Source organism: Thermobia domestica, chromosome 11, assembly GCF_964235325.1.
Source record: "Thermobia domestica chromosome 11, izTheDome1.hap1.1, whole genome shotgun sequence".
Classification (NCBI taxonomy): Eukaryota; Metazoa; Arthropoda; class Insecta; order Zygentoma; family Lepismatidae; genus Thermobia; species Thermobia domestica.
In genome coordinates, this window is record NC_137464.1 from 237184260 (window position 1) to 237207127 (window position 22868).

Here is a 22868-nt window from a genome sequence, read left to right on the forward strand (position 1 = left end):
ATTTTCGGGGGTGACCACATCGCTGATTTTTTAGTTAAAAATTTGTTATACCCTTAGGTACAACATATATTTTTTTCGGGGCCTGGAAGTGATGGCAACATTGTCAAAAATAAATAAAACTAAAAACAAACATGTTTTTTCGGGCTCAAGAAACCTCGCGTCGGCTGAACGTATCTATCAGTGCTTGCTTCACTGGCCGCACACAGTGGCGCTCTCTACCGGTAGCTCTCTCTACCGCGAGCTGAGTGTAACTTTGTTGTGCAAAAGTCGTTGAAGTGGAAGCACTATTACGGAGATATATTTGGTGTTTCTATTCCGAAATGGACCCAATCGAAGCAGCCGAAGAACAAGAGAAGCAGAAGGGACGCAAAAGAAAGGAAGCAAAGGATTGTTTGAAGGGGCCTCACCTTCAGGGCAATAAAATGGTGGAAAAACTGTGCAAAAAAACAAGTTTGTTTTAAGTTTTATTTATTTTTGACAATGCTGTCATCACTTTCAGGTTCCGAAAAAAATATATGTTGTACCTAAGGGTATAAAATATTTTTAACCAAAAAATCAGCGACGTGTCTCCCCAAAATTTTTTCCTACATTGTTTTGAAATTTTCAACACGCAAAAAAATAATAAAAAATAAAAATAAAATAAAATAAAAAATATAGAAAATACACATGATTTTGAAAAAAAAATCCACATTTACATCTAAATGGTATCTACAATCTCTGAAACTTTCAAAATCTTTCGATCACCCCCACCAAAATAAAAAAAAATATTCAATTTTGAGCATGTATGATACGATAATTCGGTAAGGGGAGGGAGCAGGGGTCAAAAATTTGTTGAGGTAGTTTTAGGTCAAGGGCAACCTTTTGGGTCAATAGCGACCCAATTTGGATCAAGGGCCGATTTCACTATCTTACTAGGAAAGACCCTTTCATTTTGATGATAGAACTTAGGGGAGGGGAGGGGAGGGGAGGAGGGTAAATATATGAAAATTAATAAAACTTAATAACTCTTGAACCACCCGACCGATCTCGATCAAACTTTCAACATAGATATGGTTTGGACCTAGGATGTTTTCATCATTTTACTTTGACGACACAATGGAGGGAAGGGGAAGGGGGACATATATGTAAAAAAAAAAAAAAAAAAAAAAAGAGTGACTGTCTTTGTGACTTCATCACGCTTAAACTACCGAACCGATCTTAATCAAATTATCAACATAGATGAGGTTCAGCCCTTGGGTGGCTTTTATCATATCCCTTTGACAATAGAACTTAGGGTAGGAGGAGGGGAGGGAATCACCGAAAATGACCAATATCAAAGAGCGCTTTAGTAATAGTAAAAACGAAACATATTACTATTTTTCCTTAAATTAACCCAGCGAAATCGGGGTGCATCTTAGATTCGAGGACGTCTTACATTCGAGTAATTATCGAGAAATTCTTAAAGATATTAACATGTTATTAAAACTACTTTGTTAGCAATAAATATTTTTAATTTTGTATCATATTCAATCATTCAGACAACAATAGGGTCCTGCGCTTGCGCAGGACGTGCGGGTTTGCTAGTTATTATTATTATACTCTTTACTCTATGTATTATTTAATTTGCAGATGGACGAGCATTGGCTAAACAAGCTGTTCCCGATATCTACATAGCAAAATACAACCGTTACATGGATTCTGTTATCGAGAGGATAAACCAATACTTGGCAAAGAGTTTTGATCCTGTGAGTGTTAAATTGCCCCATAACAACAACCGTAGACGAAGACCTGGCAATAGAGGAAGAAGTAATGATAACAACAAAAGAACAAAAAGGTAAAACATAAGTAGCTATGTTGTTATTTAGAAGTAGACAATTCAATTCAAAAGTATATATAACAACATTTAAGATATATGGTTAATACTATGAACGTAATTTTGATGAATTGTAAGAGTTGAGATAAAACTAATATTTAAAACCTAATAAAGAACATTTTTTTTAGAAAAAGCGTAAAAGTAAAATAATTTATGTAAAATAAAACATAGTACTTGAAAATTAACTGACTGTTTAACTGTTCAGCAACAATGAAAAGCTAGGCATTTCAACAATGTATATTTTAAAGGGTAAACAAGAACTTTAGGAATGATCCAAAAAAAATGGATCAAACGATTGCGATCTCGGCCAAGAATTAGTTTTTTTTTTTTTTTTTAACCAGGGGCCACAAAATTTTTGAACGGCCCTTAATATTTTCTACGGAATAGGGACATCATACTGAGTTAAGTGATAATTTGGGTTTGGCTACACTATATGTAGTTCTCCAGATATAAGGAATACAAGAAAATTTTTACCTGAAATATATTGGATTTTTTCATTCAAAAATAGTTCTCTTACAATGTTTATGAAGTCAAGATCACTACATCTGCCAATGAAAATAAAACCAATGAATCGACAATGTTATATTAGTACTACAAGTACAACAACGTTAGCGCCCTTATGTACGGATGATTATTAAATTCAAGTAGCGATTCTGGCTTGACGTTCCCAAATGAAATTGACTGTGAAAGCGGTCTGGCCTACATCAGTCTTGGGTAAGCCTGCCATACTTTTTTCATGAGAATACGGCACACCTTCGATCCTCTCGAAACTTTCGAACACAATCTAGTGAACGCAAGGGCGCCGATCCTGGGAGAGGGGGGGCAGGGCTGGATGGTTACGCAAGTCGTGGACCTCTAATTATAGCTACCTCCATGTGATGAGATATAGGAATTTTAAAACAAATAATTTTGCGGAATGGACGAAAAGCTGCAAGATAATCATTTCATATCAAAGTATATACAAGAGTGCACCTATTTGTACCTATTTCACAAGAGTGCACCTATTTCAAAACCACCGACAACGTTTCGGAGGTGATTCCTGGCACCAAGATAAGACAAAAAGGATAGACCAATCTGGGTACACAAATGCTTCCTTTGGGAGTTATAGGTTCCCGAAAACATGAAAAAAAAAATAATTTTAAAGGTCCATAGCACCAAAAGTATGGGACCTCCCGTAGTCGAATTAAGACTAAACTTAAGAACTAATATGTGCTCTATCCGAAAATCAATGGTTCAGAATCCTGCGATACTTCTGCAACAACTTTTGTAGACAGAGTTTGGGTACGGGCATATAATTTGAAGTACCGGTACTCAAAAACTACTTCTATAAAAATTGTTGCGGAAATACCGCAGGATTCTAAAGCTTGGATATTTAGATAAGGCACATACTAGTTCCTAAATGAAATCTTGACCCGACTGCGGTAGGTCCCATAGTTTTGGAGCTATGGACTTTTAAAGTTCATTTTTTCATGTTTTCGGCAGGCTATAATATATATAATATAATATAATATAATATAATATAATATAATATAATATAATATAATATATATATATATATATATATATATATATATATATATATATATATATATATATATAAAAACCATTATGCAGCTAAGATAAAATAATTTCATGCTATTAGAAGTAGAGAAACTTAATGTTTACAATTTAAGTATGAAAGGAATAATTGTTGTTTTTTGCCATTTTTTTAAACTTTAGGCTCTTTACGTGAAACGAAGATAATATATATCTAAATTTTTCCCCCAATATTTTCTCCTTTATTGGCATGCGAATACGCTCAACTTTTCTACATTATTACAATTCGATATTTGAAAAATTCACTTTTTTTCGACCTATCCTAGTAACAAATGTGCGGCAGTGAGTTCAAAGATATAGGAACTCACCGACAAATCGACCTATAGGAGAGGCAATGCCTTCTTCCAAATTCACAACGATGTCTCGTTCAGTTTGAAAGGACGCGAAGCATAGTACAAGATTTTATAAGAAGAAATCATAGAGATAAAACAAGGGGACACTCTTTTATATTATATATATTATATATATATAATGGCCTTTTCTTACTTATTTGTTCTAGAGAGTAATTTTATATATTCAACTTTGAAATGAGATAATTAGCTTGATAGAAAGATATATTACCTTAAAATATTTTATTTGTCGTTTCCTTAATTTCTAGGGACGAAGATAATTATGATTATCTTGAATTTGTTGGTGATGATGATGATGATGACTCCTCTGAAGAACAAGAGACTATCCGGGCTCGTCCAAACAGAAACAAGAACAGAAATAGGGTAAGTTTATCTTACTTTTGATTTTATACTTCCATGCAGTCGAATGGTTGGTGAGCAGAGTCCTACTTTCGATTTCTGATGAGAGCACAGGGATTGTTTAGTCTTTACTTTATAGGGAACCGGTGTTGTTAGGAATCCATAAGTTGGTCCCGCATCATCTATATGAACTTGTGCCATATGGTGGGAAGCCGCAGCCCGTCATAGATTGTAGCGCAAGGGGTTAAGTTTTTTTTTTTTTTGTAGTATCTATAATTCATGTGTTTATGTCGTACTGATCATACACACTTTCTAACATAATCAGTGATGAGAGCCAGTAGCGTAGCCAGGATGTGTGTTTGGGGGTGGGAGGCCCAAGTGCTGTTATCGGTACATATAGAAAAATTACAAACAAAAAATATATAATCATAAAAATATATATATAAAAAATTACAAACATCAAAGTACCAAAGTACATTGTCGGACCTCTCTGGGGGGGGGACCTCTCTGGGCTTCCCCTTCCCTACGCCACTGATGAGAGCTATACGGCCAGCGTGGAGACCCGGGTTTGATTCTCGGTGGGAGGATATGTAGTTAGGATCCCACGTTAAACTATAGGTCAACGTTTCATGTAGCCTCAATGCTGAAGGGGATGCTAAACTGAAATCCAACCAACCATCATTTTTGTGAATAAACAATGACTTTTTAATAAAAAAAAAAAAAAAAAGACAGGCAATTTTGTTCATATTTAATAAATAAATGTTGTATTAACAGTTCTATAATATGACATAATTTACTAGTAATGGAGGTGTCTAGTAACTCTTCGAAAATATTTCTCAAAAACGACTTATTACATTTTGTTCATATTTTGTAAATAAATTGTTCCATTAAGAAACCTACAAGATAGTGTAAATCATCTTTCATTTATTAAAAAATCACAAGTGGGTTTACTCTTGAGGGTGTGTAACTTTCTTTTCGAATAACAATGACTTTATTTCTTCTTTTCTCTAAACAATGACTGAGAATATTGTTCATATTACATAAATAAATGTTTCTTTCACAGACCTAGAACACGGAATAAGCATTTTTCATGAAGAAACTCCACAAGAAGAGTTTGCTTTCAGTGGTTGAGTTTTCCAAACGATTTTCTCAAAAAAACTGCTCAGCTCATTTTGTTCGTATCTCGTATATCTTCTCGGGTAAGCCCAATGCGGTTAATGTGAGCTACTGCAAGCATCATTGAAGATAGTGAGCCTGAACACGAACGAGTACTGACCTGAATCCGAGTGGGTAAGCCTAGAGGCTAAATCAGAGCGATTGTAAGCCTTAGCTCGAGAGAATGTGAGCCTGAGCTAGAACGAATGCAAGCCTGAGCCCGAGTAAATGTGAGCCTGAGGTAGAGTGCGAACTTGCGCTCAAGCGAGTGACAGCTAAAGTGAAGCAAACTAAGTTGAAGTGAGTGTGGGTCTCAGCTATAGCGAGTGTGAGCCTGAAACCATGGAGGGGGTTGAGCTAGAGCAAGTGTGAGCTTGAACTTGAGCTAGAAGATCTCAGTCTGAGCTACAGTAAGGGCGAGCCTGAGCCTAAGCGGGTGTGAGCCTAAGCTAGAGCGAGTGTAAGACTAAACTTGGGCGAGTGTAAACTTAAGCTAGAGTAAGTGTGAGCCTGAGGTAAAGCGAGTACGAGCATGTGCTCAAACGAGTGAGAGCCTAAACTAGAGCGAACTAAGTTCAAGTGAGTCTGAGTCTGACCTCAAGAGGGGTGTGTCTGAGCTAGAGCGAATGTGAGCTCTAACTCGAGCGGGTCTGAGTCTGAGCTACAGCAAGTGCGAGCCCGAGTCTGAGCGGATGTAAGCCTGAACTTAAGCGAGAGTAAACTTAAACTAGACTAAGTGTGAGCCTCAGATAGAACGCATGTGAGCCTGAACTTGAGCGAGTGTAAACTTAGGTTCGAGTAAGTGTGAGTCTGAGCACAACTAAACATGAGCCTGAGTTGGAATAATTGCAAGACTATGTTAGAGCGAGTGTAAGCCTAAGCTTAAGTCAGTGTGAGCCTGAATCTGAGTGTGTGTGAGTCTGCGCTAGATCGAGTATGAGCCTTCACCTGAGTTGGTGTGAGTTTGAGCCAGAGCTCGTATGAGTTGAAGCTAGAACGAGTGTGAGCCTAAACTACAGAGAGAGTAAACTTAAGGTCGAGTATGTGTAAACATGAGCTAGAGCGAATTTGAGCCTGAGCTCCAGCGAAAGCGAGCCTGTTTGAAATTACTAGGCGCTATCGTCATTAAGGATAGTGTGCCTAAGTCTACACGAACCCGAGTGAGCTTCAATTATTAGAAAATAGCCATCTCTGGTTCTTCAAAACCTTGGTATAGCATAAGAATGCAAAACAAAAATAAACCAGAGGGTAATTGCCCTTCCTGGAGGTTAAGATCTACATTTTAATCAATAAGATAGAAATATATAGAGACGAAACTTTTTCTCAACAATTTTGATATTTAGTAGCATTGATTATCACAATTTTCGCGTTTATTTTTTTTAAATGCAGCACATTTTTTTTAAAATTATGGAACTTGTAAACAACATAGTTTTGGTAGTAAAGTGTATATCTAATACAAAATACGGATATACCTTGATTAGATGCGCATTCTAACTAAAGTATTCACTGAAATATAGAAAATAATGCAACAATTTAAACACTTCCTCTAACCTCATCCTTAGTTAAAGGATAACATGCTACAAGAAATTTCCAGTTCTTCTTTTATTTGTTCTCCTGTCAGTAACAATTATATTATACTCGGAAAAGAACCTCTCGGCATCAACACTCGAGACTGACAACCATATTGAACGTAACGAGCTAACAGCAAAAGAACTGTGGTTAACTTTTAAACTGTTTAACAATGATAGAATATCAACTCCCTTATCCTCACTGTTAAGGTCTTCAATAACCTTACTTTTAACTTCACGGCAAGCAATCAACGGATCATGAACATTTTCACCACAAAACACAATGTATCCGAAGGATTTAAACAACAGCTCAGTTTTGTTAATATCTACATCTTTGTGAAGTGAAACAGTTTCTGCATCAAATAACTCGCAGAGCTTTTTCGTAAATGCAACGTTTTTTTTTAAAATTAAATAATATTGGAAATGTGCTTTTTAGTTATTATTAGCAATAATTAACAAGAATTCGACTTTTTCGTTTTCATTCGCATTTGTCGCAAGTAATGCCGAATTTCGCCAAAAAAAAAAAAGTGATAATGAATGTGATTTCTGGCTCTGAAACGAAAAGTTTGAGGTTTCCTGAAACATATACGCATTTCTTTTCGTTTCGCACACAGGGGCGGATCCAGGAGCGACTTCTGGAGGGGGGGGGGTTGTCATACTGTTACTTTTAAGGGCTCCAAACTTTGGAATGGGTTTTATTTACATACATAAAATAAGAAAGTTTTACTCTTCTGGGGTGGGGCGATCGGCCCGATCCGTACCTGTTCGCATATATCACATTAACGAAAAAGTTTCGTCTCTATTAATATACAAATGAAAAGCGTGAAAATATACTTGAATTGGTGGACCTTGGCTCCCCTCAGAGCAAAATCTGAAATAATGGTGTTGACATAAATTGTTTTAAAATTAACGTATTGAAAGAAAATTATAGGATTATTCAAATGAAAAATTACAGCTTTTATTAAATGATCCGTATTTTCTCCCCATTATTTTAATTATTAAAAACAAATTTTGTAAATAAATAAAATCCTGTGTATAGCTGGATGAATTTTAGTTATCCCTTGTATAGCTGCCTAGTGGCTTTATGGATAGCGTAAGTATCTTTTGAGCGTGTGACCCGCATTCGATACTCGGTGGGAGCTTATGTGGTTCGGATCCCACATTAGCCAATAGATTCACGTTTCATAATACCTCGCTGCTAAAAGGGGCACTAAACACAAATCAAAATTCCAAAATTTATTATACCGTATATTCTGTGCCAATAATACATTTCCTTAATTGTAGACTGAATATAAAATCCGTGCTAAGTACCAAAACGAAAATATTGAGTAAACAGCCGAGATGTTGCTTCAGAACTGATGGAACATATGGAACTGATGGAACATATGGAACTGATGGAACATATAGGCACGCGCATTCTTCTGGGGATTATTTGAACTTCTTCCATAAGCACAGAGGCCACATTTTTACATTAAACCGAACTTTCCTATTTTTGGCATTTAGCACGGATTTTATTTATCTATTCAGTCTACAATTGTCTATGTCATTTGAAATTTAATTGTATTTTTATTTATTTACTTACTATTTTAATATACAAGAGGTGTAGATTTAAGATTAACGTTGTTCTTAAATATGTTGTTAATGCTGTAAAATTTAATTTTAGAACAGGAATCGTAACCGTTCCAAGGCAACACTGCTTGGTCTGTCTACCATTAGACGCGATGGCAACGTGACTGTTAATATCATGAGCAGCCATACCACAGTCAAGAGCAAGTTTCTGCTGGGACCACTGATTCTTAAGGTTGAAAAGGAGGTAATAAGAACATAAGTCAATTTTTATACATAGGATAAGATTGACACACAATCATAGTCATACGTCTTGCAAATAAAATCAGAAAAATAAAAACACTGCTGAACAAGACTGCACTTATTTAATAAAAACACATTTACATGTGACGTTTCGATCTTCTAGGATTTTGGCTAGAAGATCGAAACGTCACGTGTAAATGTGTTTTTATTAAATAAGTGCAGTCTTGTTCAGCAGTGTTTTTATTTATTTATTTTTTTTTAAGGATAAGATTATTTAGTAAAATTTTGAAATCTAACACCACATATTTGTCTCGCCATATTTGTCTGTCCAGCTTAGCAGTACCATTAACTAAATTCTGTAAAATTTAATATAAGGTAGGTGCAGGTAAGTACGCCATGTTAAGGGCGTTGGACTTTTTATGGCCTTAATTTTCATGAAACACAAAGAACAACACATGTGCGTTGCAGAGTAGCCTTTTCTGCGTGTAGGAAAAAACTGTGACAATGATGCGACTCGCTTCTATTTTGTACTCAAGGCAGTGGCGTATTTAGGGGGGTGGCTTCCGGGCTTAAGCCCCCCCCCGAAATCTTACTTAGTATAGTAAAGTAAATGAAATATCTTGCAGAATTTTCACATTTCCAGGCAAAGCCCCCCCCGAAAGTTAAAAGCCCCTCCCGAAACAAAATCGTAAATACGACACTGACTCAAGGTAAAAGAAAAAAAAGTGTTACAAAGTGGCGTATTTACCAATACGTGCAGGTAATTACGTCAAGTCTAGGATACTACTAGAAACCTGTAATAAATCTTGCAACTGCTCACATCGTCTATTTTATAGGAACTCAAATGTTACTATACAACATGGATGAAAAAAATAGAATAACTAAAGTGCAAGATGAAGATTAAAAGATAAAATGTAAAAACAATAATCTCCAAAGTTGAAATGAAGTTCCAAACTGAAATGGTTTAGTCCATAACAAGATAAACAAACAGTGTCACTGTATTGTGACTTAAAAAAGAAAAAAAAAACTATACTGATATTATATGGAACATGTGGGACAAATGAAAACGTCTTTGTCTTCTACAGTCAGTCCTGCACAAGCCCTGGCGTATTTCGCTGCATCATGCTTGGTATTGATTAAGTAGCCATTGAATTACAAATACTGAAATTATACTTACAAAACAAAGTAGTATAATTCAATGTAGTATGGTTCAATGTGATCACTATTTTGTTTCACAACCTCTTGCAAGCGAAGTCACAACCTTTCTGCACAAGTCTTCCGAAATTAGACGCCACAACTGCATGATGAGACCCCTGAGTTGACCTGCACTTGCAGGCTTGCTTGCAAAGACATTATGTTTCAAGTAGCCCCACAGGAAGTAATCACATGCATTGATGTCAGGGCTATGCGGGGGCCACTGTTTCCCGCCTTGGTGACGCTGAGGAAACCGATGTGACATTACCTGCCCATCAAACATGTCATACAGGTAATCAAGAACAACATTTGCAGTGTGTGGGCGGGCTCCGTCTTGCATAAACCATTCAGTTTGTAATGGGAGACCTGTTGCCAAGAGTTCCCAACATGTCCTTATATCGATCTTTGTTTATCGTCTCATTAAAAAAAAAAAATAAAAAATAAAAAAAATAAATAAAAAAAATAAAAATAAAAATGGTCCAATGATTCCATGGGATGAAATTACTGTCCATACACTGACCTTTACTTCATAATTTTCCCTTTCATACAGACTATGAGGATGTTCACTTCCCCAGAAACGTATGTTTTGCTTATTCACTACACCATTTAAATGAAAATATGCCTTGTCACTAAACCACGTGTTGTGCAGAACGTGAGCTTCTTCTCAGGCCTGTAGCCAGCCTAAAAATGTAGGGGGGCCCGATTTAACCACATTATGGTTCATCACCATATTATAGTTCATTTGCAAGCCTACCGTGAAAATTTAGAGGGGTCCAGCAAAAATTTAGGGGGGCGGCCCCCTAGAACCCCCCTGGATACGGGCCTTCCTTTTTTGCTTTAACAAAGTTATAATGTGTAAACAATAAATAGAAAGATCGGGTTGGAAGATATCTTTTATGACAGCTACAAGATTCATGTAAAATGGAAACGCGGTCTAACTCAGCAGCCGTCCTTCTTGTTGATTTGCTAAGACTTCGTGTCAAAGCAACGGGAACTGGTTCAATGTTTTCAGCGGTGCGGACACTTGGTTCGCGCCGTCGATTGTTTTCCACCACGGAGCCAGTTGTTTCAAATTGACGATACAATCTCTGAATAGTCTGTTTACATGGAGCCCATTTTTGTACAAAAGTGTGCACGAAAACGTTTTTGTGTGTCTACAAAAACTCCTCGTTTCTGTAGAAAGTAGTATAACTTTCACCTTCTGTTCGACTCGATCCGCTCTTATGCGCCATCTTGAAAACTGCTGTTTGTCACCAAGTCTCGTGACATCTACCGGATTTCTCATAAACCAAAGTATACGAATAAGAGTTTTCAACATTCCATCTATAATATTATATGTGTAATAGATAAAACAAGTGGTATGACATTTCGTGCGCCACCCGTATATGAAACAATTTTAGAAAATATTCGAAGCTCGAAAATATCTGTGCTAATCAGAGGTGGAACCAGAAACTAAAAACTGCGGGGGGGGGGGGGGCAGCCAGAACCCAGATTATGATAGCTGTATATCATGAGTTAACTATAAACATATAAATAATAACTTCAATTAATTTTGTTACTCAAAAAACTGGGGGACTGTCCCCCAGGCCCCGGGATAGATCCGCCACTGGTGCTAATAGTAAAGTTTTCGTAATTTTGTTCCGTACAGTTGTACACAACACATAAATAAAGTACCCAAATCCAATATATTCCTATCGGAAAATATATTTTGGGTACTTACAAATGTTGGCCAATCTGATACTGAATTAAATGCGTTGATGCTTGATTTTTTCCCCCCTGCGTCGATGTGTTATTGGGATCAAATTAGCCGTGCCCTTGTCTTTAAAAAGGTCCTACACTTAAATATAAGTTTTATTGTGAAATACATTTGATTTAATTGAAAGGAAACATGATGTCTACGAAAATAAAATATTTAAGTTAACGTCTCGTCTAATAAAATGTAAAATAAAGGAGACGAATTGATAACTGCAAATTAAAGATGATTTTTAGAAACTGTCGTGTTAAGAACGGGAGAATACTAAGAAAACTTATGATCTGGAATATTTTGCACCAGAGTAAAAGTCTCTCACTGAGCTACTGTACCTTTACAATCTCATGAAAATAGCTAACGATAATCATAATTATATGGCTAAATAGAATTAAAACTTTATTCGCGGCCTCTAGACTAAAAAAAGACAAACGTTCGGAAGATTAGTAGATGAGATTTTTTTTTTAAATCTAAATTTACCCAAAACTAATACAACCCTCAATAAGTTTTCCCATTAATCTATCCGTACTACAAGTATATGTTTTGTGTTTCTAAGCAAATTTAATGGCTTAATGGAAAACTAGTAACATTCCATCAAACCTGTTTTTGATAACGTTCCACTCCCTTAATATATATACACGGGGTGTTAATGAACTATACCGACAAACTTTAAGAGGTGATTTCTCACATCAAAATAAGACAAAAAGTTCATATGGACCTATGGCGAAAAGTGTATAGTTTCAGAGCTAGGGCTGTCCAAAATCGCGAAAAAGCCAAATTTCAAGAGGCCCTATTTCGAATTCGAGAGACTGAGGATGGTAGTCCTTACCACCGTGAAGGAAATCACGCATATGCAATCCAAAAATGTGTATTTCATTAATGTTCAATAGATGTACAGATCATTCCCTGCAGGATGAAATTCCCAGACATGCCATCAACCGAATTTTGAAAAATGCTCTGACTTTATTGTTGGTCGTAAGTAGGCAAACGATAAGCCTTGATAGCAGTGAACACGGAACAATTTGGCGCGATGTCGGAAGTGTTAAGGATCGTCAGCAGCACGGTCTCTCGTACTCGGGAAAACGCATTGTGCGATGTTTTGTTCACGCTTATAAGTGAAGAAAACGTGAATTATACCATGACAAAATACCCATCCCACATGTTATTCCGAACACAAAGAAACATGGAGCTAACGGTTCCTAACACTTCTGCCTTCCCTCCAAAACATTGGATGTTCATTGTTGTCAAGGTTTATCACCTGCCTACTCCACTTTCTTCAAAGTGGCCGCATCGTCCGTCAGGGATAGTTCCAGGTCTTGGATCGTCTGTGAGGGTCATATGACTAGTTTCTTTACAATATTGTCATAAGATGGACAATCATCGCCATAAACAGCCTTCAATGAATTTGTCCGACATTATTACTCTTCAAATGCAGGAACTTTATCACACTGTGGGCCTCAATCTTATCCATCTTGAACTTTGGTCACTTTTAGCAAACCTGAAAAAAAAAGTAATTAGGATCTAAATTCTCTAACACCATGTACATAAGAACCAAAGATAACACCGACAAACTTTCATCATTATATCTTAATAACTTCCTGGTGATAATTAAAACATTACGATATCCCCTCGTAACTTATTTTTTAATTCTCATACTGATACCGTACGTCATAGTAAACGAAATTTTTACATTCTTATCTGTTTTCATATCTGAGTATTGGGAGTACTCGTGTATTTTGCTACAAAACTTTCACGATAACATTAACAAGGTCTACAGGAAATTAGTAAATGTTAATTTCTGGCAGGGTAAGCTTTCCTGTAATTGGCACTGCTCAGTTATTTGGCATTTCAAAGAATAGTATCAAAAATTAAGATAAATACTAAACTGGCAACATTCGTTTGGTTCCCTCCCTTTAGCCGGGTCTTCTGTTGTTGTTATTTGCAAGTGGCGTCAATTTCGCTGGACATTTGTTTTGAAATAATTGCGTGTATTTGGAAAGCTTTTGTGGTTTTCAACATTTCTGCCCAATTCTAAGCAGGTAGGTTAAGAAATGCACTTTCATTATCCTGTTGTTATTTATTGTTGTAAAAAAAATATTCAACTCAGAATATTGACCCAGTTGTCTTTTAAATTTATTAAATGATGATTATTATTATTTTCAGTTCGGTCGCGGAGCAAAGAAAGAACTTCGAAGTGCTACAGCTACGACTGAGCAAATGACTGGAAGGATCAACCTTCGAGTGAGACCAGATAGTACTGCAAGACTGCACTCCATTCGTGTTCATCAACCTAAACAGGTATAGGAATTCACCTACCACCCTTATCATAAAAGGAAAACTTCTCACAAGGAACCCTAGGTATCTATCAGAGCCCAATCTTAATGAAACTTTGCATATAGAGAGAGTGCCTCGGGAAACTCGCACAGCCAAAATTGTAGCTGCAGTGTGCAAGACGTTGGGACACTAGAGCTCGACAAAGATCAAAAGTAAAAGTCAGCACATTAAAGACACGGTGAGAAAATGCACGTAATTCTTTAAAATTGGTCATTGTAACGACACCAAATGAGCACACATGGATACGAAATTGTAGATATGATGTGTTAAAAGTGATGAAAAGAATATCTGCCATCTTGAAAGAGGCCATGTTGAAACTGATGCGATTGGTGTAAATGAGAAGACGGTCATGCGATGCATCAATTTGAAAGTATATAGACGCAAAAACCTGTTGGTGAATTCTATTGTGGGATTACATTATTCCTGTGCTTCTGGTAGAGTGGTTTAGGTACAAGAAGAGCAAAGTGCATCTCATGACACTCGAGCTAATAGAGGGTACTGAGCGCTATGAGTGGCATCAGTGTAAATAGAAAAACAGAGCAAAATATAATTCTAGCATTTGTTCAGTGACAACATGTAATAGGTGTGGATTAGCTGATATGACGTGTTCAATCTGCATAATAATGCCATGGTTGCCATATACTTGTAACTATTTATTATATTTCCATTAATTCGAACAGAAATCAGAAACAGAATTGTTCTTCAAGAAAAGACGACAACAAGAGATTGTTCCTTAGAAAATATATTTGTTAATAACAAATGATACTACAAATGTATACATTATAGTGTGAACAGTATATTGGAACGGAAAGGCGATAACTTTACTTTACGAAGGAGTTACAATTACTCTCATATTGGTTACCCAAAGATATTCTCCTTCTAGGGAGCATTATTCATCACTGAAGAAGGTTCAGTGATTGAACATCACATCACAAAATGTTTATGATGCAGTTGAAGTGACTCAAGTTGTTCGTCCTGTTCCTTTTTTGTGATAATGGTATGTAACGAAAAAATGTTTAAAACATAAGTCAGCTGAACAATAACTGCACCTGATAAAATCATACATGTCATATTCCACTATTGCATTGAACAATTCCATCTTCTATCAAAAACAGAATGTGTCATGATATACACTTTGCACATAACCACTTTACCAGAAGCACAGGAATAATTCAATCCCACAATAGACTTCACGAAGACAAGATGACTCACCAGTCGTTACAATGACTAGTAAATAAAGTACAATAAAGAAAACTATGCATTTTCTCACAATGTCCTTAATGTACTGACGTTCCATTTTTGATCTTTGTCGAGCCCTACATCTCGCCCTAGATCTTTGTCGCAACGCCTTGGACACTGCAGCTACAATTTTGGCTGTGCTAGTTTCCCGAGGAACTCTCTATATACACAAAGTTTCATGAAGATAGGGCTCAGACAGATACCTAGCGTTCATTGTCAGTCCTTCATTCGTGCGTTATGCGTTACTCTTGGAAGTAAGTGTGTCACTGTTAGGAGTAGGTGTGTCATTGTTAGAACTGTGTGTATCACTGTTAAGAGTAGATGTGTCACTGTTAGGAGTATTTGTGTCACTGTTAGGAGTATGCGTATCACTATTAGGAGTAGATTGTCACTGTTAGGAGTATGCATATCACTGTTAGGAATAGATGTGTCACTACTAGGAGTACTTATGCCACTATTAGGAGTATGAATATCACTGTTAGGAGTAGATGTGCCACTGTTATAGGAGTATTTATGTAACTGTTAGGATTATGCGTATCACTGTTAGAAATAGATGTGTCACTATTAGGAATAAGAGTGTCACTGTCAGGAGTATTTGGGTCACTGTTAAGAGTATGCGTATCACTGTTAGGAATAGATGTGCCACTTTTAGAACTGTTTGTGCCACTGTTAGGAATATGAGTGTCACTGTCAGGAGTAGAAGTGTCACTGTTAGGAGTGTGGGCATCACTGTTAGGAATAGATGTGTCACTGTTAGGAGTACTTGTGTCACTGTTAGAAGTAGATGTGTCACTGTTAGGAGTATTTGCGTAACCGTTAGGAGCATTTGTGTCACTGTTAGGAGTATGTGTATCACTATTAGGAATAGAAGTGTCACTGTTAGAACTGATTGTGTCACTGTTAGGAGTATGCGTATCACTGTTAGGAATATATGTGTCACTGTTAGAACTGTTTGTGCCACTGTTAGGAATATGAGTGTCACTTTCAGGAGTAGGTGTGTCACTGTTAGGAGTATGGGCATCACTGTTAGGAATATGAGTGTCACTTTAGGAGTAGATGTGTCACTGTTAGGAGTATTTGCGTAACTGTTAGGAGCATTTGTGTCACTGTTACGAATAGAAGTGTCACTGTTGGTACTGATTGTGTCACTGTTATGTGTGTATGTGTCACTGTTGGGAGTAGGCGTTTCACTGTTAGGAATAGATGTGTCACTGTTAGGAATATGAGTGTCACTGTTAGGAGTAGGTGTGTCACTGTTAGGAGTATGCGTATCAGTTAGGAGTTTGTGTGTCACTGTTAGGAGTAGATGTGTCACTGTTGGTACTGATTGTGTCACTGTTATGAGTATTTGTGTCACTGTTAGGAATATGAGTGTCACTGTTAGGAGTATTTGCGTAACTGTTAGGAGCATTTGCGTCACTGTTAGGAATAGAAGTGTCACTGTTGGTACTGATTGTGTCACTGTTATGAGTATTTATGTCACTGTTAGGAGTAGGCGTTTCACTGTTAGGAATAGATGTGTCACTGTTGGGAATATGAGTGTCACTGTTAGGAGTATGCGTATCAGTTAGGAGTTTATGTGTCACTGTTAGGAGTAGATGTGTGACTGTTATAAGTATGCGTGTCACTGTTAGAATACTTACAATAACAGCTACTTAATAGTTTAGGGTTTTCCTCTTATACATAGTACATAAATAAAAAAAAGAAGCTGTTTCAGCAAAATAGAATTATCAGTTATTGTTGGTTATGAAGGAGTTACTTTATTAGCGCCAGACAAATTCAGTTTTCTTGGTTATCTACAAAATTAAGTATGAGAATTTATTCTCAAGCATCTTATTTTATTTTCCTCGATGTAATCTATCGATTTATGAATGTGTCACCTTAGAACAATATTATAATTAAATAATAATTAAAAAGTGTACAATGAAATGATAGTTTTATTCTATATTTTATTAACCATACTCTGTATTGTTGTCTTGATGGTGCCATGTGGAAGAGCTTTATGATAGCATACATCAGTATAAATTTCACCTCACCAGGTGGCGTGGGTGTCGTACAGCATCATTTTCTTAGGATTACAAAAAATTGTTTTTTCTCGATTTCTCGAAAACTTTGCACGAGGTTTTACACTCATTCATTTAATTTTAACCAGTTCCTTGAGATCTATCCATTGGTATATCACTCGTCTTTGAACTAAACGTTAATAAAATTGTTAAATTACTCAACTGAAGCTTCTAGATGAAAATTAAGGGTAAAAATATGCAGTGCAAAGATTAGTCGTAAGTCTTGCAATATTCTGGTATACAACAAACCCGTATTTATTACAACACAACGAAAGAATAGCACCTCGTGTGGAAATGTCTGCAGCCACCTTCTTGCCAGTTAATCTATTCTACGCCTTGTCCTTAGAGGAAGTGTTCGAAGTGGAAAAAAAGCAGAGGCGGAATGTTTTATTACAATTTTGACTCGACATACCGGCTATCTAAATGTTGAAATACAGTGAATATATGTTGCCTAAAATATTGTATTTCTATTTACATAATGACTCAAAACCATACGAGAGCTTCTTTGTAGTTACGAGGGGAGGGGTATGGAGAGACTTTGATCCCCCACCAACATCTTTCTGAAAAAAAAATCCCCTTATGTTATATTATAGAGAATTATACACGAAAATGCTCGAACAACGAATTTTTATATTAACAATTTCCTGCGGGGAAACCTTTAGACTCATTACTCGATTGAGGGGTAACCCGAACCCCCGGAAGATCCAACCCTCCACAGCAGACAACCCTTAAATCCACCCATGCTCAAAAGTCAAAACACATTTATCTGCATTAAGGCATAAACTTCACCTCACCAGGTGACGTGAGTATCGTACAGCATCATTTTCTTACAAGGGAAGAATGAGCTCATATCGAAACCTACCGTAAAATTTTACTCAGAGGAAGAAGTCCCACAGAAAGATAACACACAAAAAAGCAGCTGCGTTTTCGAAGTGCAATTAACCAAAATGGCAGATTGAAATCTCGCGTATCCATGTCGACAATTGCACAATACGTTCAGTACCACCCCTTGTAAACTGCCTGTTAATAATAAAAAGGCAATAACAACAATGTGGGTACATACTATACCTAAGAAGAAGTCGTACGTTAAGGTGAACCTTGACGGCAGCCATCGTGAAATCCACCATCTTAAATGCAGGTCAAGCTTTGTAAATAGGAATAGGGCAATATGATACATGATTTTGGGCTAGAATTTAAGCAGAAAAACAATGGTAGCAATATTATTAAGATACGTGCATTTGGTAAAAAGTTACAGGCATATTTATTCTATATGTTTCCATGTGAACAACTCCAGAATGAAGCTGCTGTCCAACAATTTGTAAAATACAAAAATATAGAAAACGCCCTCTATATTTTTCCAATTTGTTCCAAATGTTTTTGAGCAAAGCTACACACTTGTAGGAGATTAGTCTGCAAATTTGGTCCAAATTGGTTGAATAGGGGCAGAGATAGACCAGATAATATGAAAATTTAGCCAAAATCGGTGATAACAGAATCGTTATATTAAATTCTGTATGTGCAATTTTCCTCTGATCTGTCTCATTTCTGCTTTTCTTTCGTCCCTCATTGAAATGTATTGTGGAACTATCAAGTAGGAGTTACATTTCAACCGAGACAACTTATTTTTGGACAGCTCCTTCATTCTGTAATTGTGCACAAGGAAACATACACAATAAATATGCCTGTAACTTTTTACCAAATGCAAGTATCTTAAAACTATTGCTACCATTGTTTTTCTGCTTAAATTCTACCCCAAAATCATGTATCATATTGCACTATTCCTATTTACAAAACTTGACCTGAATTCAAGATGGCGGATTTTAAGGTGGTTGCTGTCAAGTTTCACCTTACCGTACGACTTCCCCCCCTTAGGTATAGTATATACACACATTGTTGTTATTGACTTTTTATTTTTAACAGGCCGTTTACAAGGGGTGGTACTGAACGTATTGTGCAATTGTCGACATGGATACGAGAAATTTCAATCTGCCATTTTGGTTAATTCCACTTCGAAAACGCAGCTGCTTTTCTGTTTGTGGTCTTTCTTTAGGACTTCCTTGCTCTGAGTGAAATTTTACGGTAGGTTTCGATATGAGCTCATTCATACTTCCCTTGTTAGGATTACAAAAAATAGTTTTTTCTCGATTTCTCGAAAACTGCGCACGAGGTTTTACCTTCATTCATATAATTTTGACCAGTTTTTTGAGACGACACACATACATAAGGAAGAAAATTCAATGTGGCACATTGAAATATAAACTAGATGAATTTCTTTGAAAATGAAACTTTTGAGTTTTACGTCCCACGATTATGCCGGCTAGGCTAAAGGAGACGGTGATGATGAGAAATGAACGAAATGGTGGAATGAAGAAAGTGGGAGAACTCCGATGAAACCCACGCACGCGGTGTTTGTCCACCACAAAGTTCGCTTGGCGGGAGCAGAGTTTGAACCCGGGACCCCATGTACCAGAGGTGAACGCTCTACCACTGAGCCACTGCGGCTCCAATGAATTTCTTTGAAAACAAAATGTAGCAATAAGATAAAAATGTCGGTGTTGTCAACTTAGAAATTATTTCTACATAAAAAATATTTTTACGTGGAAACCTATTCGTCAATTACTCTGTATAAAAATGTATTTATTAAAGGTATTTAACATCTACTCTCCAGTGACGGTATGTCTTGATCACTGAAAAACCAGAGGTGGTATCTCATACCGTCTCCCTTCGACCACTTCTTAGAGGCAAATAAATCAGTCACTGCTGTTTCCGTCTCCTGCTGGTTGCTGATGCATCGTGATTAAAAAAAAAAAAAAAAAAAAAAAAAAAAAAAAAAAGCTACATAAACTGACACGTGTACTAATCCGAAGCAGCAAGATCAGGACTGTATGCCAGTTGTGACGTGAGTTCAATGCCATCAAATATCTGAATTGTTTGTTGCGTTTTTCGAGCCAAGTGTGTCTTTACGTTATCCTGTTGCAGCAGGGTGCGCTTTCGGTACATCAATTCAGGACAATTTTGACGTAGTGCAGCATAAATCCGCTCCAACTGTTCGGAAGAAATATCACCACATATCATCGTAGTTTCAATTTATGCTCGAAAGGGCCCTTGATCAACCACTGTTTTTGCACATTTAGATTTCGGAAAAAATACCCACTTTTCCTCGTATGTGACAACCCGTTTCAGGAAAGGCATATAGCATCAGGCTCCTGATAATTTTTCCGAAGTTGTGAAGGTGACGCACTACTGTGGACTGGGACATGCCGAGTTCGTCGTCGTGTTCTGGCGGATGGATCTTCCTCAATGGGTGTCGTATGACTTCAGAATCTGTTACCTTGGGGCGACCTGACCTTGGCTGATCTTCAACATTTTTACAACCTGTACGAAATTTCTGGAACCAACGAGATGATATGCCACGGCCCACTACCTTCTCCTTCACATAATAAATGTTTCGGGTTCTTCAGTAGCGTTATGTCCGAATTCGAATCCATACAGAAAAAGTTCAGGTATCAGAGCTTGTTGCTCACTCATCGTTACTACCACTAAAAACTGACTGAAGATACTGATTCAATGGCGGCGTCCGTGTGAAATAATCCTCTTCCCACACTAGTCTTGGCCAGTTTGACCGTATACTTACGGTCGATCACGGTGTATACTTACGGTCGATCGTTGGTTGTGGAAATATTGCAAGACTCATGACTCATGCCATTTGTAATTTGTCGTTTATGATGTAAAGTTTATTACTAGCTTAGAGTAGGCCATAGAGCGTACTTGATCCTACATGTGTAATTGATAAAATCAAATTCATAAAAGACTTTTTCTCTTCTTCATATTTCAGGTGAGAGTCGACTCACCTGATGACCATGACAGAACTAGGGAGTTCGTGTGGAGAAAATCCAGCCATATTGCTAACTTGGTAGCCCAAAAGCTAACAACAGCAGCACGTTATCTTCTCCATCCCCAGAAAGTTGAAATGATGGAACCATTTTCGATATCATTCGTGGAATCACCCACAACTTATAATCGACCTCCGGAAGTACCCGCAACTTGGAATCTACCTGTGGAATCACCCACAACTTGGAATATAAATATGGAATCATCCACAACTTCACCGTCGACCGAGTCTTACTAGTGTTCAAGAACAAACCATCAGAGAGATAATATAACACGTAATTGATCAAACGAGACAAAAAGTGTTGGAATAATAGCTACCTACACAGTGTTATATTTTTAAAAACAATTTTGATATTTTTCTTAATAGAAAAGAGGAATGATTTCGTTTGTTTTGATTTTCGCTTTTTGAGCATGTGATTTGTGGTAGAACACTGCTTTTATGGTTAATTTTGGTTTCTATTTATTGTCGAAGCATGACATTTGTTATATATTTTATTTATTTATTTAAAACTATTTATTATTGTTGAATTTATTTAAGACTTTATTGTTGCCGATTTATATTTTATAAAAATAAATATTTTTATAAAACAATGTTAAAGATTATTTTGAAGTAATTAGTTTCATTTAGTGGTTTCCTCAATATTAAGAAATGACATTATTATTATTATTATTATTATTATTATTATTATTATTATTATTATTATTATTATTATTATTATTATTTGATACAATACGAAACTAAATGCCGTTATAGATTTCTGTCTTTAAGGAAAACATTTTTCAGCATAATCTCAGTAAACTTCAGTAAAACTAGGTAAAAGAAAGTATAAAAAGAATATATATGTAAGGTAAACCTGAAAGATGTGCGCAAACAATCTCTGTGTGTGCAACTGCCTAATGTATCATTTTGCTGATGTTCATAGACCCATTTAATTAGTTTTGATGTCACGAATCACTTCCCGCAGTTTGTGCATATCTTTCTCTTTCGTTCCAATTGTCAGGATACGATTATCGATTCCATGTTCGCACCCTTATATACAGTTTCAATTTTCTGCGAATGTAACAAGATTGCGAACTAATTTCCTTATTTACAGATGATGTCAGTTACATGGCAGGGTTGTAAGAGGTTCTGATTTTACTTGAAATTTCTTCTATAAGCAGTTTAAAGAAAATAAAAAGAACATGCTGAACTGAATCAAATTTATAGGAAGCAGTCGTTATGCGCTGATTACGTAAAACTACTTAACATGGGATCAAACACTAAAGCATTTAGATGGCTGCAAACTTAATTTTCTCATACGAAAATATTACTTAAAAAAGATATTAAATAATATAAAAACATTAATTTAATACGTATACTGCAATGGGGGAGCCAGAAAAAAACATCATGGGGTAATAAAGTGCAATAGTGAAAAAACGTGTATATCTATAACCCAGTGCACAGATCATGCATCACCAGCTGAAAACTTCGCCGTATGGTCGGACAGATTTTCATGTTCTCCTGTGTCATAATGTTAAGTATTTTATTTCAGCACACAGAGATGAACCGAATCGCAGGGAAGACAGGTAATAAACGTGTCTCATTCTATTTACCGGTAGTTTTGTTTATAGTCGTACGGGTTTGAAATACTGGTGAAATTGGTTAACAGATAGAAAGAAGTTGTCACAGTCATTACAATCGAAGAACTATGGCTCCCTAAATGTAGCACGTTCAACGTCGTGAAACGTGGT

General features: G+C 36.5%; 1 protein-coding gene across 1 annotated transcript in view; it reads left to right on the forward strand.

The window, feature by feature from the left end:
• Nucleotides 1–21728, forward strand: part of LOC145664833 (uncharacterized) — a 131971-nt gene extending 110243 nt beyond the window's left edge. Inside the window, exons 4-8 of the mRNA XM_081731832.1 lie at nucleotides 1609–1813; nucleotides 4047–4161; nucleotides 8524–8673; nucleotides 13774–13908; nucleotides 21082–21728. Of these exons, the coding sequence (XP_081587958.1) occupies nucleotides 1609–1813; nucleotides 4047–4161; nucleotides 8524–8673; nucleotides 13774–13908; nucleotides 21082–21375 (899 nt within the window). The 3' untranslated portion in view covers nucleotides 21376–21728. The remainder of the gene's footprint in view (nucleotides 1–1608; nucleotides 1814–4046; nucleotides 4162–8523; nucleotides 8674–13773; nucleotides 13909–21081) is intronic.
• The last annotated feature ends 1140 nt before the right edge of the window (nucleotides 21729–22868 follow it).